Source organism: Crotalus tigris, unplaced genomic scaffold, assembly GCF_016545835.1.
Source record: "Crotalus tigris isolate CLP2741 ecotype Arizona unplaced genomic scaffold, ASM1654583v1 scf7180000024401.5802323, whole genome shotgun sequence".
Lineage (NCBI taxonomy): Eukaryota > Metazoa > Chordata > Lepidosauria > Squamata > Viperidae > Crotalus > Crotalus tigris.
Genome location: NW_024100569.1, coordinates 3699048 through 3713910, shown reverse-complemented (window position 1 = coordinate 3713910; position 14863 = coordinate 3699048). Strand labels below are relative to the sequence as shown.

Sequence of the window (14863 nt, the reverse complement as noted above, 5' to 3'; positions counted from 1 at the left end):
GCCTTACATAACAATTAAACTGTCCTAAAGGTTTTTCCTGAGTGAGATACTATTTAAAATGCTGGCCATAAGAATAATTGAGGCTGTACTGTTCAGAAAAAAATACAGGTAATCCTCAACTTATGACCACAATTGAGCCCAAAATGGATTTGCTAAGCAAAACAGTTGTTAAATGGATTTTGCCCCATTTTCTGACATTTCTTGCCACAGTTGTTAAGTGAATCACTGCAGTTATTAAGTTAGTACCATGGTTGTTAAGTGAATCTGGCTTCCCCATTGACTTTGCTTTTCAGAAGGTCGGAAAAGGTGGTCACATGACTCCCAGACACTGCAACCATCATAAATATTACCCAGTTGCCAAGTGTCTGAATTTTGATCATGTTATCATGGGGATGCTGCAACGGTCATAAGTGTGAAAAAGTCAAGTCACTTTTTTACGTCATTTTAACTTTGGCCACTAAAGGAACTGTTGTAAGTCAAAGACTACCTGTATCTTAAAACATTCTTTCCCTCAGTCAGATCACTTATATACCAATTCCTATCATGAGTCCTGCAGACTTTCCAGGAGTAAAACTGAGGAAGTATTTGCTAGTATTTTAGCTGAGTTTTTGGAAAACTATCTTGTAGGGAAAGTAACTCAGTTCTTTGCCTAAACTCTGAAACCATTCCCGCTGCCTTGTACCCTTAACTGAACTGGAAACACAAACTTATCTTATATGGGGAGAACGGAAAGAACAGGGGAGGGGTTACTGTACTGAAACAATCAGAATAAACGGGGGCGGGGCTACGGCCTCTTCTCGCACAGTTTTTCCTCCCATACAGCTTGGCTTTCTTTCGTTCTCCACCATTAGGAATTATAGGGTGGAGTTGATTTTTGGAATGACGCTTGCGCAGAGCGTGCTTTTCCAAAGTGTTCCAGCTGTAAGGACTAGTTGAAGTCCCGAAGCCGCCTGTAAAGGCAAAAAGAAGGTGGGTTCGGGGTTATTAACGGGCGCCCAGTCGGCGGGTGAGTGGACAGATGAGGGAAGGAGCGTATTGCAATCTACGGAAAACAAATTGTTCTTACATGGCGGGGTTCCCAGGAAGAGGGCTTTGCTTTGGAGCGGCCGTAAGAAAGTTTTAAGAAGGCTTGGATTAGCAGTTCTGAGCCAAGGGACGGAAGGTCAGCTTGGCTTCCCGTGCTTGGAGATCCTTGGTGGGTCGATGGACTCGCTTGCGATCCTAATGGGATAGTCCAATATGTATGCGTACCCCCCCCCCCAATCTTAGCTTGAGGTCCGGAGATTCTCGGTATTGAAGAAGATCCTGTGCTGCTTGTCAAAGGCACCTCTTACTAATACTTTGTATGAAACTAGTCCCAGTATTGCTGTGAGCGGCTCTTTGCAAAAGTGGTAACCTGGTTGTGAAAATGCACTCCAGCCCTTTTCCGGAATAAGTTAAATGTTAGGAAGCCAGGCACATAAAACCGCGACGAGAAGTTGGAGTTTGAGGATTTGAAACAACGTTCGGGACAGGAAGTGCATGCTAATCTAGTGGTAAATTAATCTTAATATAACGATTAATTTTAAAGCAGACGCGGCAGAATTTAGGGGAACGCCTAGACGTTATCCGTTCTCTAGTGGAGATGGCCTCGAACTTCATTCATCCCAATGAAGTGACCTTAAAAAATAACTTCTCTCAATTTCACGGCGTTAATCGCTCACTCGTGTTGCAATCCAATCCTGTCGAGTTTAGCAGGAAACTCTCCTCCATTATGTCTTCTTGTTTCTTCACGCAGCTTCCGCGTTGATTCAGGATGATGAGAATAGCAGTCCAACTGGAGAATATTTGCTGGGAAAAGCTTTTTCACTTTTAGTTTTTCTCTGTTGTAGTGTTTGCCCCAGGTCATACGTGGTGGTGGTGTTATTGTTCTTCGTGGCGTCTGTCAACAATAGATTGGATCTTTGCTGGCTACATCAAATGCTTCAAACCAGTCTCAGAATTAATTTTCAGGTTTGTTAATACGTTGGTGTAGTCATTGACAGTAGTTGCTACAAGCTATGATTTGATTTATTTATGTCAGTACACATGTACAATCTGTACTTTGAATCAAAGGGCATGTGTGTCTTTTTAAAATTCAAGAAACATGTTAAACTTGCTTAAGCATCTGTGTTTTGTAGTGTGAAACAGGACTAAATATATGGGCAAATGTAAGAGACAATATCTATACATCAGACTCAAATATATACAGTAGAGGGAGGTACTGTATATATCTTGTAATGCATTTTTATGAAGTTTTCTGCATTTTGAGCATTTAAGCCTATTCAATCATATATAGACATTTTTAAAAAATCTTTTAAACAGATTTTTGAAATAGGTATTACATTTCTGTTGCAAAAAATAGTGGTTTTACATAATAAATTCCTAGAAATAATTTGGAAATCCAGTCAGTTCCATATTATGAGAAACTGGCTATTGTAAATCAAAGTTACACTTGTACTGTCAGCATTATTTATATTTTATTCTCTTCACATATACTCATTGTATACAATTTATGTACACTCAAACCATGGTGTAGTGGTTTAGATGTATTGGGATGAAGTCTATCCTTTTGGGGCAAACTTATTGGATGACTTTGAACTAGTCACTCTCAGAGAGAATGTGCCATGACAGCCAAAGAATGACAGGATCCAAAAAATTTCCATGCCTGTAATCTAATGCCAGTAATAATTCAGTTGGCACAAATTATATGGTGGTACTGATCTTGTATTGGAAATTTCATTGTTTAAAACATCTAACTTAATTTTTGGACTTTCTCATTTTTTTAAAGAAATAGCTTCATGGACTACTCAGAACCTTGTACACTTTCTTATGTTAATTTGATCTTGATAAAGATATATCCAAGCATGGAATTTGGATTTTTCCCATATAAGCAAACATAGGCAAAGATGTTATGTAGCCTGGTAACGAAACTTCGGAAACCAACCCACAAGCTCAGAGAATGAACTTTCAGCCCCTCTCCTTCACAGCTACAGATATTTGCCACTATTGCAAACCCTTTTTTCTTTTTTGCTCCCCTTGTTTTCTTTGCTGTCCTTGTTCTAGCTTGTTCTGTTCTGCCCATTTTCTTCTTCTATGTGTTTTGGGTTTTGAATGATCTTTTTTTTCTTCTGAAATGTTTTCAATAGTTGTAAACTGCCTTTGGGAATCTGACACCATATACATTTATTAGATTAGGATTGGTTGCACAGTCAACCAATTGTTTAAATTGGATTTAGCATTTTTGTCCACTTATTGAATCCTTCCCAAGGATGTGGAACAGGCAGATGTTGTTGTTCAGTAATATTAAAGGTATTGCCACAGGATGTAAGCTGTTCCAAGTAAATCTGCCTTTTGTAATTGACTGAGGTTGTTTTTGTCAATGCAAGTGGTGTTCAAGTGTTGCTCCAGCTGTTTTGGGATTCCATCTAAGGTGCCTATTACTATTGGTACTATCTTTGCTTTCTTTTGCTACAGTCTATTTACAGGGCTTTGTATTTTGTGATTTTCTCCAGTTCTTTCTCCTGCTATTCTCCAGGTACTGCCATATTTACTATGTAGACTTTTTGTCTTTCTTATCAACAGTTGTTAAGTCTGGGATGTTATGTGGCGGTAATAGTTTGAATTCTAAAATCCCATGCATTTTAGCATCATTTTCTATTACTCTGTCTATTTTGTGGTCCCAACAGTTCTTGTCTGCAGGCAAATAGTAGCATTGTTGCTATTTTAACATGCTTTCCTTTATAATCAGTCTGTGTGATATTCTTGCAGCAGCTAACCAGGTGGTCCACTGCTTTTTCAACTTCTTTACAGAGATGGTATTTGCTTTCTGGTTTTATATGCATTTGTCCTTAAGGCTTTGTGTTGTGTAACCAGAATTAGTTCCTCTGTCTCTTCCATTTTCTTGCTCTTAGCCGTTGCTAGGTCTTATTGTTAACTACTTTGGTTTGGGGTTTGGGGGGAGTTTGTTTTGTTTTTGTAGGCCAGTTCATTCACTCTAGTATTCAGTAAGATTTCATGGTGTACTAGCTTCAGTCCATCTTCTTCACTGTCCTTCAGATATTTTTCAAATGCTCTTTTTTTCCTTTCTTCACTGAGTTTGGACTTTAAGATCTTCATTTTCTTGATATACCGTAGTCACTTCTAACCTTCATTTCAGTATGCTTTCCACTGTCAGCTTGAAAGATGCCCAGTGATCATCTTTATCCAGATTCTTGATGTTATTTCATAGGGCATCTTGATTCTTTCAGTTTTCACTATTTTTCCCCTGATGATAGTGAGGATGTCGCATTTGTCCAGTCCAAACTCAATTGCAGTATTTTGCCTATATATACAGAGAGTGTTGAGCAGTGATTCTATTTCACTTGGTGTTTTTCCATATAGCTTCAAATCATCCATGTAAAAGAGGTGGGATTATTATTATTATGATTAGGAAGCTTCTGATAACAGTATACTTTGGGTTCATGTATGTATGTATTTATATGTTTGAGCTCAGTTTCTACTTTTTTCCCTCATTTTTGTTTTAATTAATACTTTTTGGTTTTGTTTAATTCAGCAAAACTCGTAATACAGTGTAATTTAAATATAAATTTACAATATTGATTGTTTTATTTCAAAGTTTAAGGTTTTGCTTGAATCTGATGGAATTAAAAAGAAAAAGTTGAATAAATATGTGTATACTGTTTTCAATCTATTTTTTGTCCATCTGTGAATTCATAAGAATTTGCTTTCATGTTATTATTATTCATTTTAAACCATTTTGAACTCCCAGAGAAAAGGTGGAATATAAATCTAATAAGTCTTAATATTGTTTTACAGGAGAGATCCACAATGATGTTAAATAGTGTGCATGGTCTCAAGAAAAACTGCAAATATTTGAAATTCTTTTTTAACAAAACTAGCTGTTAAGCCATTTAATTCTAAATTCAGTTGTGAGTTTGTCATGGAGATGCCAGTTTCTCTAATAGATTATGGATGCTTAGGGGAAAAAATGGCAGGGAAGAGAATAAACTACATTAATTCTTCCTAAACCATCCAGTGTCTTCCAGTTACTTCCTCTTAATCCTTCTAAATTTGTTCAATTTTTGGAGCAAGGTGTAAATTACAGTGGTACCTCAGTACTCATTGTTAATTGATTCCGGAAGGCATGATGAGTACCAAACAGATTTTTCTCATAAGGAATGATGTAGTGAGTCACAAGACAGCCAAATTCTAGCTTGTGTGTTGAGTACCGGGACAAAATCTTTGCATCAAAATGCGTTGAGTACCAAATTCAGTGAGTTTCAAAGCAATTGAGTACTAAGCTACCACTGTAGTTAGCTAAGTTAACACATCATTTTAAGTGGTAATGTGGCTGTTTCAGGTCATTCATGAACCTAATCAATACTTCACATTATTGCTTAATACAGTATGATTTGTTGGAAAACCCTAGCATAGTTTGATACATAATTCAGCCACAGTATTTTAAGATGAATCAATTCTTGATTCTGTTCCAGATGAATGGGAAATAAGATTTTGTAGAAGATAATACTAAGAAATACTAATTGGCCATATTTAGTTTGTAATTTACTTCTTTTCCTCTCCAGAAAGAACTAGTGTTTTGCTACTTAAAACATAAAAATATTAACAATCTTAGAAAAATTAATAACATTTAAAAGAATATTCTTGTTCCTAATATCAAGAAATAAGAATGTGAACTTCAATATTGTCCATTGCAATATCTACTTTGGGTTTTTTTTTTGTGTTCTTGTGAACTTGTTTATTCTAAATCATGGTGAAAATACTTTTGTCTGTCAAGGTCTTCACACCTAGCAAGTTCAGGAAACTTATCCAGCCCCAAGTTCAACTAGCAATGAAGATCATTCCAGAAATCCAAACACCCCTTGGATTTCTGGAATGTTTTTCATTGGTAGTTGAATAATATAACAGAACCTTGAAAACACTGGTCTACAAGGAGAAAGTCTCGGAAATGAAAGTAGCTTAATTTTACCAGAATTGGGTCACAAAATAATTCAAAATTACGAGGGGGATATGCAATTATATTCCATAACTTTTCTGCAAAATGTGATATAGCAATGAGAATGGTGCCACACCAATCATTATAAATTTATCTTTTATTGATATCAATAACATAATTTTCCATTCATTTATTGGTTTTTCATGTAACATTTTCATGCTTTCTGCATGAAAAACTGACAAGCTCTAATATCAGATTAAATGACAAGGTTCCACCATTGTAATCTGGAGCCCAGTAATTCTGCCTTACTCTTAGGCAATTCCATATCCCTGACTAGGTCACTTAGTTCACTCTGTGAAATTAGATGTGGTTCAGGAGGAGCATACGGTGGGCTAAAGTTTGGGTCTGTTGACATCAACGGCCCTGGATCAGCTGCATTCTGTTCATCATCTTCATCATCATCGGAGTCTAGAGCAGTGGTTCTCAACCTTTTTAATGCCATGACCCCCAACCGGTTGTAAGTCGAGGACTACTCAACCGGTCGTAAGTCGAGGACTACTCAACTGGTGCAGCACCGTTGGCAGAATGGGACTTTTGGCGGGCTCAGCAGGGCAGAGACAGCCTGGACAATTCCTATTGGCTTTTGAAAGCCAATAGAATTAGACTCTATTCAAGAGAGTCTATTCTATTGGCTTTCAAAAGCCAATAGAATAAAAGGGAGTAGCACAGCTAAGGAAAAGGGGAAAAGAGTGGCGGACTGCGTTGTTTGGCGACCCCCGTGAAATGGTCGTTCGACCCCAAATGGGGTCCCGACCCACAGGTTGAGAACCATTGGTCTAGAGAGTAGGATTCTGGTAGATCAGGAATTGGCAAGTCATTACCATAAGGGGTACAGGACCAGTGCGGATGGAATGTTTGGATATGCTATGGTCTACTTCTTTCTTGAGATCCCTTTTGCAATTGGGGGAACCATGCAAAAAGAGCAGTCACTACTATGAATTGGTGGGTTCCCTCCACACCATTGGAACTGCAAAAGGCATGAACTTTTTCTTCTTCTTTAGCCAATGACGCAGATAGGTTGCACATGTAATGCAACAATAAGCATTACATGTGTAACTTATCTGCATCAATTTTTATTTAAATCAGAATTTTTTTTATTTTTATCAAATTTATTTTAATAAAATGCTTTTGGAGTAAAAATCTATCTAAATATAGTTTTTTATTTAAGACACATTAATAATTTAGTTTATTCAGCATAAAATGGAACTTAGTTATGTAGCATGAGGCTGTATATTCTGCAATATTTACATTTTTTGTAAACTCATTCAATGAATCCAAGCTCTGTAAGCTGAGATAACATGTACTACATTGATGCATTCACACAATTTCACAGTAACCATGAGATAAATCATAAAACAAAGTTCAGGAATATTACTTTATCCCATTGTTTTGCAAATCTATGTACACTACGAACTGTATGATTGTTTGAAGGGAAATGCATCTATACCAGACTCTAAATGTTTTAATTAAATAAAAGAATTTGAGTAGTTTTTTCCAACTATGTGTGATTAACCTATTAACCTAAAATCGGTTCTGATATCGCTGTTTTACTAACCTGACAGCTTATTCTAAATAGGAAACCTTCATTTTGTTTGCAAATAATAATATTAAAGATTCTAACTACCAGCAAGAATGAGTCCTTACATTTAAAGAGCACCTGTCATTTCAGATCCATCGTGGCAGCGCCTGTTAGCGGGCATCCACTCACCTGCTGCCCGCCACGTCCCTCACCTTGTTGTGTCACTGCCGCATCACCAGCTGTCCCGTTAAAGTGAATGGGACTGTTGGTGAGTCAACAGCAGGTTAGAGGAGGAGCCACTGCGGGACAGAGATGATAGTTGCTATTTAAAAATTATGATTTAAATCGAGTTGATTTAAATCAAGCTTTTTTACTAGTGATTTAAATCGTGATTTAAATTGACTTGATTTAAATAAAATCCACCCTAGTTTTGTGGCATCTTGGCTTCTGAGGGAAAATATCACGCAACTGTTCCTTGGAAATGTTAGGCAATGACACTTTCACAATCCACCAGATGTAACTGTATGATGCGTAGATCTGACCAAGACAAATGTATCTTACAATAAAACAACAATAAATTACAGTTAGGTAATAATCTTTAGTCTCAAAGTGAAGATAAATTTATACACTTCTATGTGGTACCATTTTCATTGTTCTACTGTACTTTGTTGAGAAGTTACGAGAATGATCATTAGACACCTCCCTCCCTTGTAGGCAAATATACTTGCCTATGTATAAATCTTTATTGTGAAATATCTTGAAAATTTTAGCCAACCAGCACCTTTATCACCTGTTTTCTAATTCAGCTATTCAAAATATGTAAGAATTAACATACTTTATCTTGAAGGTCGATAATTTCCCAAAATTTGTAGACCAGTAAAATCTGCCAGAGTAATTCTCCAGATCAATTTACAAATAATATTAAGGCAAGATTATTTTATGTTTCTCACACTTTCTCTTTCCTCTGAACTAACAAATCTTTTCTGCAACAGTACTATTTCATCCTGTGTGTTCCAGAGGTCTGGTAAACATTCCATACAATTGAAAACAGATGAGAAATAGTTCATATAAACTTTATTTACATTTCCTAACACGTTAAATTGTTAATTCAGTGCAGTCAATTCAGTTTTTTTCTTTTAACTAAGGGCACCAATCTTTTTATAAGATTGTTCTGGTTCAAAATGGTCTTATGCATTGTTACTCAGGAACTACTCAAAGGCTTTCTGTTAATGGAAATCATTAATCAGTCATTTCAGATGTGAAACACAGATTTGACAAAAGCGTGGCATGGTTTTCTTTATTTTTGAAATGAAATGATGGTGTTATATACATAGTCACATTAAATGAGATTTAAGAATAGAATATTAAGATCTGCATTATCAGATTAACCTGTAATTCAATTTGTGCCACATAATCACTACTTCTTGATTTAAAACTTTTTTATCCATTAACAAAAGTTGTTTCTCTTTTCTTTACAGCACTTTCTAGAGAAAAGTATTAAACATGGATAGTGGTAAGTGCATATTATCTATCTGAACATTCACTTTGAAAAATGAGTAATGCTGTACAAGTACTTTTTTATCTTTGTGGATGATTTATTATTATTATTATTATTTTGCATGCCTAACTAGCTAGCTTATATGTATTTCAAGGGTAAGATTCTTCGCATCAGTTTCTCCATTCCAACAATTCAACCTGATAGGAATTGCATCATTATTTTAACATTAAATTTAATTTGTGAACTATCCATAATGGGTAGATCACGATAACCCCTCCCCCCCACTCCTCCAATATCTGGCACTAATTAAGCATTTTTAGATCAGATCAAGGGAAAATTATTTGTAGCTGCACATAAGTTCTTTTCCCAAAGTTTTCTATAGTTATTTATTATCCAGCCCCAAGTTCTATGTACATGCCACTATTTCTCCTCCAGCATGGAGAAAATCATTGAATATAGGACAAATAGGGTGCTAATACTTCCTGTTTTGTTTTGTGAAAGCTGCCTTTCTTTACTGTCCCTGCCTAAAGTAAGCAATATAGCACACATCAGTTGAGCATGCTCTGTTGGATGTTTGTATACTAATTGTCTGTTAAATTTTAACACTTAGGAATTAGACTTTAAGTGTTCTCAATCATTTTCTTATTGCTATGTGGTTAGTTCCAGCATTTAAACAACCCCAAATATTTATGAATATAGTAAATTTTTATGTTTGCATAATCCAATAGATTCAAGCTTTACAGAGATAGGATGAGTTTATATCTGAAATATCTGAAACATGTTACTTGATGCTCTTTTAAATCTTACTACCTACTCTCATCCTTAACGATGAATTCAGTTTGATTAACTGAACTGGTTGTAGAATTAACTTTGCTGCCAAGTAGACACAAACAGCACATCTTCATGCTGCAGAATATTGATTTAATATCCTGAACATACATTTCTTAACTTGTAAGTATTAGTAATTCCTTGTTTTCTGCAGTATTTCTCACAGAGGCTAAGGCCAATTCTGTCTTAAAGAGATACCCACGGGCTAATGGACTTTTGGAAGAACTTAAAAAAGGAAACATCGAGCGTGAATGTTATGAAGAACGCTGTGATAAAGAAGAGGCAAGAGAAGCATTTGAAAATGATGAAAAGACGGTACGTTGCCTACTAAAAATGTAAAACATTTTTCACATATTTAATTTATCTAATATTTTTCCATATAATATGTGATACTGCATTAGAGCTAAGGCATGCATTGTGTTGTCTTCTTAAAGAATGAGGCTAGAAAATAACTACTAAATATGAAACTTTACAGTTTGGACCTAGATGATCCTTACTCTGAGGATCCTTACTCTCAGCTCCTTTTTGCTAAATCATCCCAGAATGATCTTTCAGTAGGCTTATTTTTATCTTCTGTAATCAGAATGTACAGCTATTTTTATTCTAACATGGAAAAGATGGACTTCTAGAAATCCCCAATTTAAATTCCTCCTTTTAGAGATTAATTTGTAAAAAGGAACTCATTTTTCTTTGTTCTTTTTTTTTTTTTTTGCTTTCTTTTATTTCAAATGCTTCTATTCCACTTGTCATTCAAACATACTGCAATAATCTAAATACAAAATCAAAGTTAATGGCAAACAACCATAATTATAGCACCAGTAGGTAAAAATTGATTACAATAATCCACAATTTATTTTTTTAGGCAGAATTTTGGAAAGACTACACCAGTGGACTCTATGGAGGAAATCAGGCAGGACAGAACTGGTACCCATTTTACCTAACATTTCCTCTAATCATTGGCCTTTTGGTGGTGGTTCTTATTATATTTGTCACATGGAGATGCCTATTCCAAAAAAAAAGACATGGACAATCCATGTACACACAGAGCAGAAACAGGGAAGTTACAGGTGACAGAGCCATTCCTGATGGGAGAAATCCCATCCCTCAGTCATTCAGTATTCTTCATTCTCCCCAAGAAGAAATGTTTGAAGGCAGTGGACGCTACACAGAGGGACCTATGGATTTCTTAGCAATCCCGTTGTCAAACTTTGAACCACCACCATCCTATGAGGAAGTTGCTGGTGAAAGAAGCACAGAGACAAATGAATTTGCAAATCATTTGGATCCTCCTCCTCAGTACGAAGACATTGTGAATAGTATTTCAGTACCTCATGTTAACATCAAATGAAAGAGAAAGAGTATATGCTCCCTTTGTAGAAGCAAATGAACCCTAACACTTTTTAGCACTTTATTACAACTTGATGTTTCAAAGATTTCTACTGTATAGCGCTAATTCTTACTCTCCAAATTTGGTTTTTTTTCTGTGAGAATCCCTACATTTGGGGAAACAAAATAGTCTTCAGAGTGAACATATATAACACTATGTATGATAATATTGTTGTGGCATATTTTTTCTATTATTAAAAGTGGTGCTAATAAATGGCTCAATTATAAAAATTGATTATCTAAGCAGATGGCAACACAGGACTGACTTTATCTAGGTCCAGAAATTAAGGAGAATTGGTTTTGATTTCTATTACAATGGGAAACCTCCAGGGAATAGCAAGACTGTAGATTAAACTAGGAAGTCAAGGAAAGACCTTGAAGGAAAGGTGAACTACTTCTGTGTTGCTATCAAGAAAACTACATAGATGTATCCATGAAATCATCAGAAGTCTGGCTTGAAAAATACTTTACCTTGAACAAAATGGATTACAGCAAGAAATGCTGACAATTTCCCCCTCAGAATAAGTATTTTTGGAAACCTTGCATAGCAAAACCAAGTAAATCATTTAGTAGGAATAGTCAGGTTTGTCTCTAAAATGCTTCTACTTGTTACAATGAACACTAATTAAAACTGATGTATGGATATTAACTATATTCAAGCACATATATTTTGATTCTTCAGAAGAGTGTTAAAGAGGTTTTGTGATACTTTGATCTATACTTCCATTTGTAAGCGCCTTAAAGACTAAGATTCTGGACCACTTGCCATGTTTTATTTTGGCTAGCATCACTCTAATGGCAATAGCTTCTCTTCAGGCATTTGTGCACTTAGTATAAATGCTTGTAGAAGAGTAATCACACTGGTTTGCATCTCAGTAAGGGCTGTAATGTCTCATGTAAAAGTATTGCTTTTCCCAATGAAGATGACTTCTAAAATCATTTACATAAAATGAGTGAACTTTTTAGGCAGCCAGTGTCATTGGAAAGACATCAGCCAACAAAGTAATAACCCTTCCAGTTTAAATAAGGCCTGAACAGAGTTAGTAGTCAGTATTAAAATACTTTTCCTTTGTGCAATAAGTAATATACCAGAGAGTATAGAAAAGGAATGAGAAATAGCAATCCAAAGAAATAAAAATGTGAGGTTTAAAAAAAATGGAAACACATCTAAAATTAGTGTACACCATCACCATTCACTATACCTTTCCACAACTTTCTGTTTTTGTGACTATCTTTGCTTCCACCATTTCCATACACTGCTTCATACAATGTCTTTTCTTTTAAAGATTTTTTTAACTCCTATTAATTCCATCTAACCACAACTTTCTCAGTCTTCTCCTTATTTTCCATATACACTTCACCTATTCCCTTATATTCAGCCTTTATGTTTCTTCTGACACACCCAACCCTTACTGCCATTATAATAAAGGGGCAAAAACATGATGTTATATACATCCACTTTCATTTCTTTCAACAAAATTCTCACATCAGATGAAATAGATAGAAATGTAATAGTATTAATATTTATTAAATTTCTCTATTTTCCAACTATTCTCCTTTGAGGAAGAAATGTGTGTATTAGTGAGGACAGTTTCTATAAAAAAAACTTCATGTACCATGTTTCCCCGAAAATAAGATCCAGTCTTATATTTTTTTGCCTTCAGAAGAGGCACTGGGTCTTATTTTGGGGAGATGTCTTACCCACTTACCTCAGGACCACCACAGCCAGACCTCCCACGCTCCAACACCTGTTGCGCCACCACCTAATTTCTGTGGCTGCTTGTAGCAGCTCAGAGCAGGACGCCACGTGGCATGTTGTGCCGGTGCCCCAGCTCATGGCAAGAAGCCACATTGCGCCAATGCCACCACTCACAGTAGGCCATGTGGTGCATTGTGCTGATGCCATCCCGCGCATGCCACGGCACCACATGCCACATGGTTTCCTGCTGCAAGCGGCAGCACTGATGCACTGCAGCATGTGGCCTCTTGCCACCAGTGGCGGTACCAGCTCAATACACCACATGGCTTGCCCCAAGCGGCTGCATCAGCATGCCACACCATATGGCCTCCTATCACAAGCGGCCACCAGCAACTGGAAAAAGTGGGCCAGTGGCCACACAAGCTCTTGCTGGATAGGGCTGCTGCTGGTGCCACTGCCACAAGGCGAGGTAGGTGTCGGTGTGAAAGGCCTGGCTGCGGGGGCCCTGAGGTAAGAGGGTGTGGGGCACGTGGGGCAGCTCCACCCCACCACCCCAGCCCTAGTTTGATTTTTACGTGTGCGCCTCACCCCACCTCATACAACTAGATGGACGGAGTCTTAACTAGGGCTTATTTTTGAGGTAGGACTTATATTAGGCACACTCATAAAAATCAAGCTAGGGGTTATTTTCAGAAATGATCTTATTTTCAGGAAAATATGGTAGGAAGCTTTCATTGTTTAAATTACAGGAAATACAGTAATTGCTTCATTGAATGTAAGTTTTGTTTTTGTTTTTTACATAATTTTTAAACATTAGCACATTTATTTGGCAATCCCACCATTTTGCTTATCTGTGGCAAATGGAAATTACCTAATCAGTGTTTGGTTGCATTTCAGCAACTAGTTGTTGTTGTTAATTGCGAAGTTGTGTCCGACCCATCGCGACCCTATGGACAACGTTCCTCCAGGTCTTCCTGTCCTCTACCATCTTCTGAAGTCCATTTAAGTTCACACCTACTGCTTCAGTGACTCCATCCAGCCATCTCATTCTCTGTCGTCCCTTTCTTTTATTGCCCTCAATCTTTCCCAGCATTAGGCCCCTCCAGTGAGTCCTTCCTTCTCATTAGGTGGCCAAAGTATTTGAGTTTCAACTTCAGGATCTGGCCTTCTAAAGAGCAGTCGGGGTTGATCTCTTCTAGGACTGACCGGTTTGAACGCCTTGCAGTCCAAGGGACTTGCAAGAGTATTCTCCAGCACCATAGTTCAAAGGCCTCAATTCTTTGGCGCTCAGCCTTTCTTATGGTCCAACCTTCACAGCCATACATTGCAACTGGGAAAACCATGGCCTGGACTATACGCACTTTTGTTGGCAGGGTGATGTCTCTGCTTTTTAGGATGCTGTCTAGATTTGCCATAGCTTTCCTCCCTAGGAGCAAGCGTCTTTTACTGTTTCTTGTGGCTGGCCGTCCCCATTCGAGGTGATGCTTGGAGTTCATAACAAAATAAAATCTGCACTACTCCATGTCTAGTGCCCCATCTATTTGCCAGGATTGGGAGGGCCGAAAGTGGCCATGATTATGTTGGTGTTTCTTCGGCAATGTTTGTAGTTTCAAGCCAACTTTTGCACTCTCCTTCTTCACCCGCATCAAGAGGCTCTTTAGTTCCTCTTCACTTTCTGCCATTAGAGTGGTATCATCTGCATATCTTAGGTTGTTGATATTTCTCCCGACAATCTTAATTCCAACTTTTGTTTCATCTAGCCCTGCCTTTCTCATGATGTGCTATGCATATAAGTTAAATAGGCAGGGTGACAGTATACAGCCTTGCCGGACTCCTTTTCCAATTTTGAACCAATCAGTGGTTCCGTGTCCAGTTCTCACTGTTGCTTCTTGATCCGCA

General features: G+C 37.2%; 1 protein-coding gene across 2 annotated transcripts; it reads left to right on the top strand.

The window, feature by feature from the left end:
• Positions 1–411: 411 nt before the first annotated feature.
• Positions 412–13986, top strand: PRRG1 (proline rich and Gla domain 1). 2 transcript variants are annotated; one of them, XM_039329580.1, is made up of 5 exons: positions 412–969; positions 1872–1992; positions 9032–9066; positions 10034–10194; positions 10742–13986. In XM_039329580.1, exons 3-5 carry the CDS (start codon positions 9057–9059, stop codon positions 11225–11227), a joined length of 657 nt encoding a protein of 218 aa, XP_039185514.1. In that variant the 5' UTR covers positions 412–969; positions 1872–1992; positions 9032–9056; the 3' UTR covers positions 11228–13986. The 2 variants fall into 2 exon arrangements, with proteins under 2 accessions (XP_039185514.1, XP_039185513.1); XM_039329579.1 differs by lacking the exon at positions 1872–1992 and having other exon boundaries at positions 414–969.
• The last annotated feature ends 877 nt before the right edge of the window (positions 13987–14863 follow it).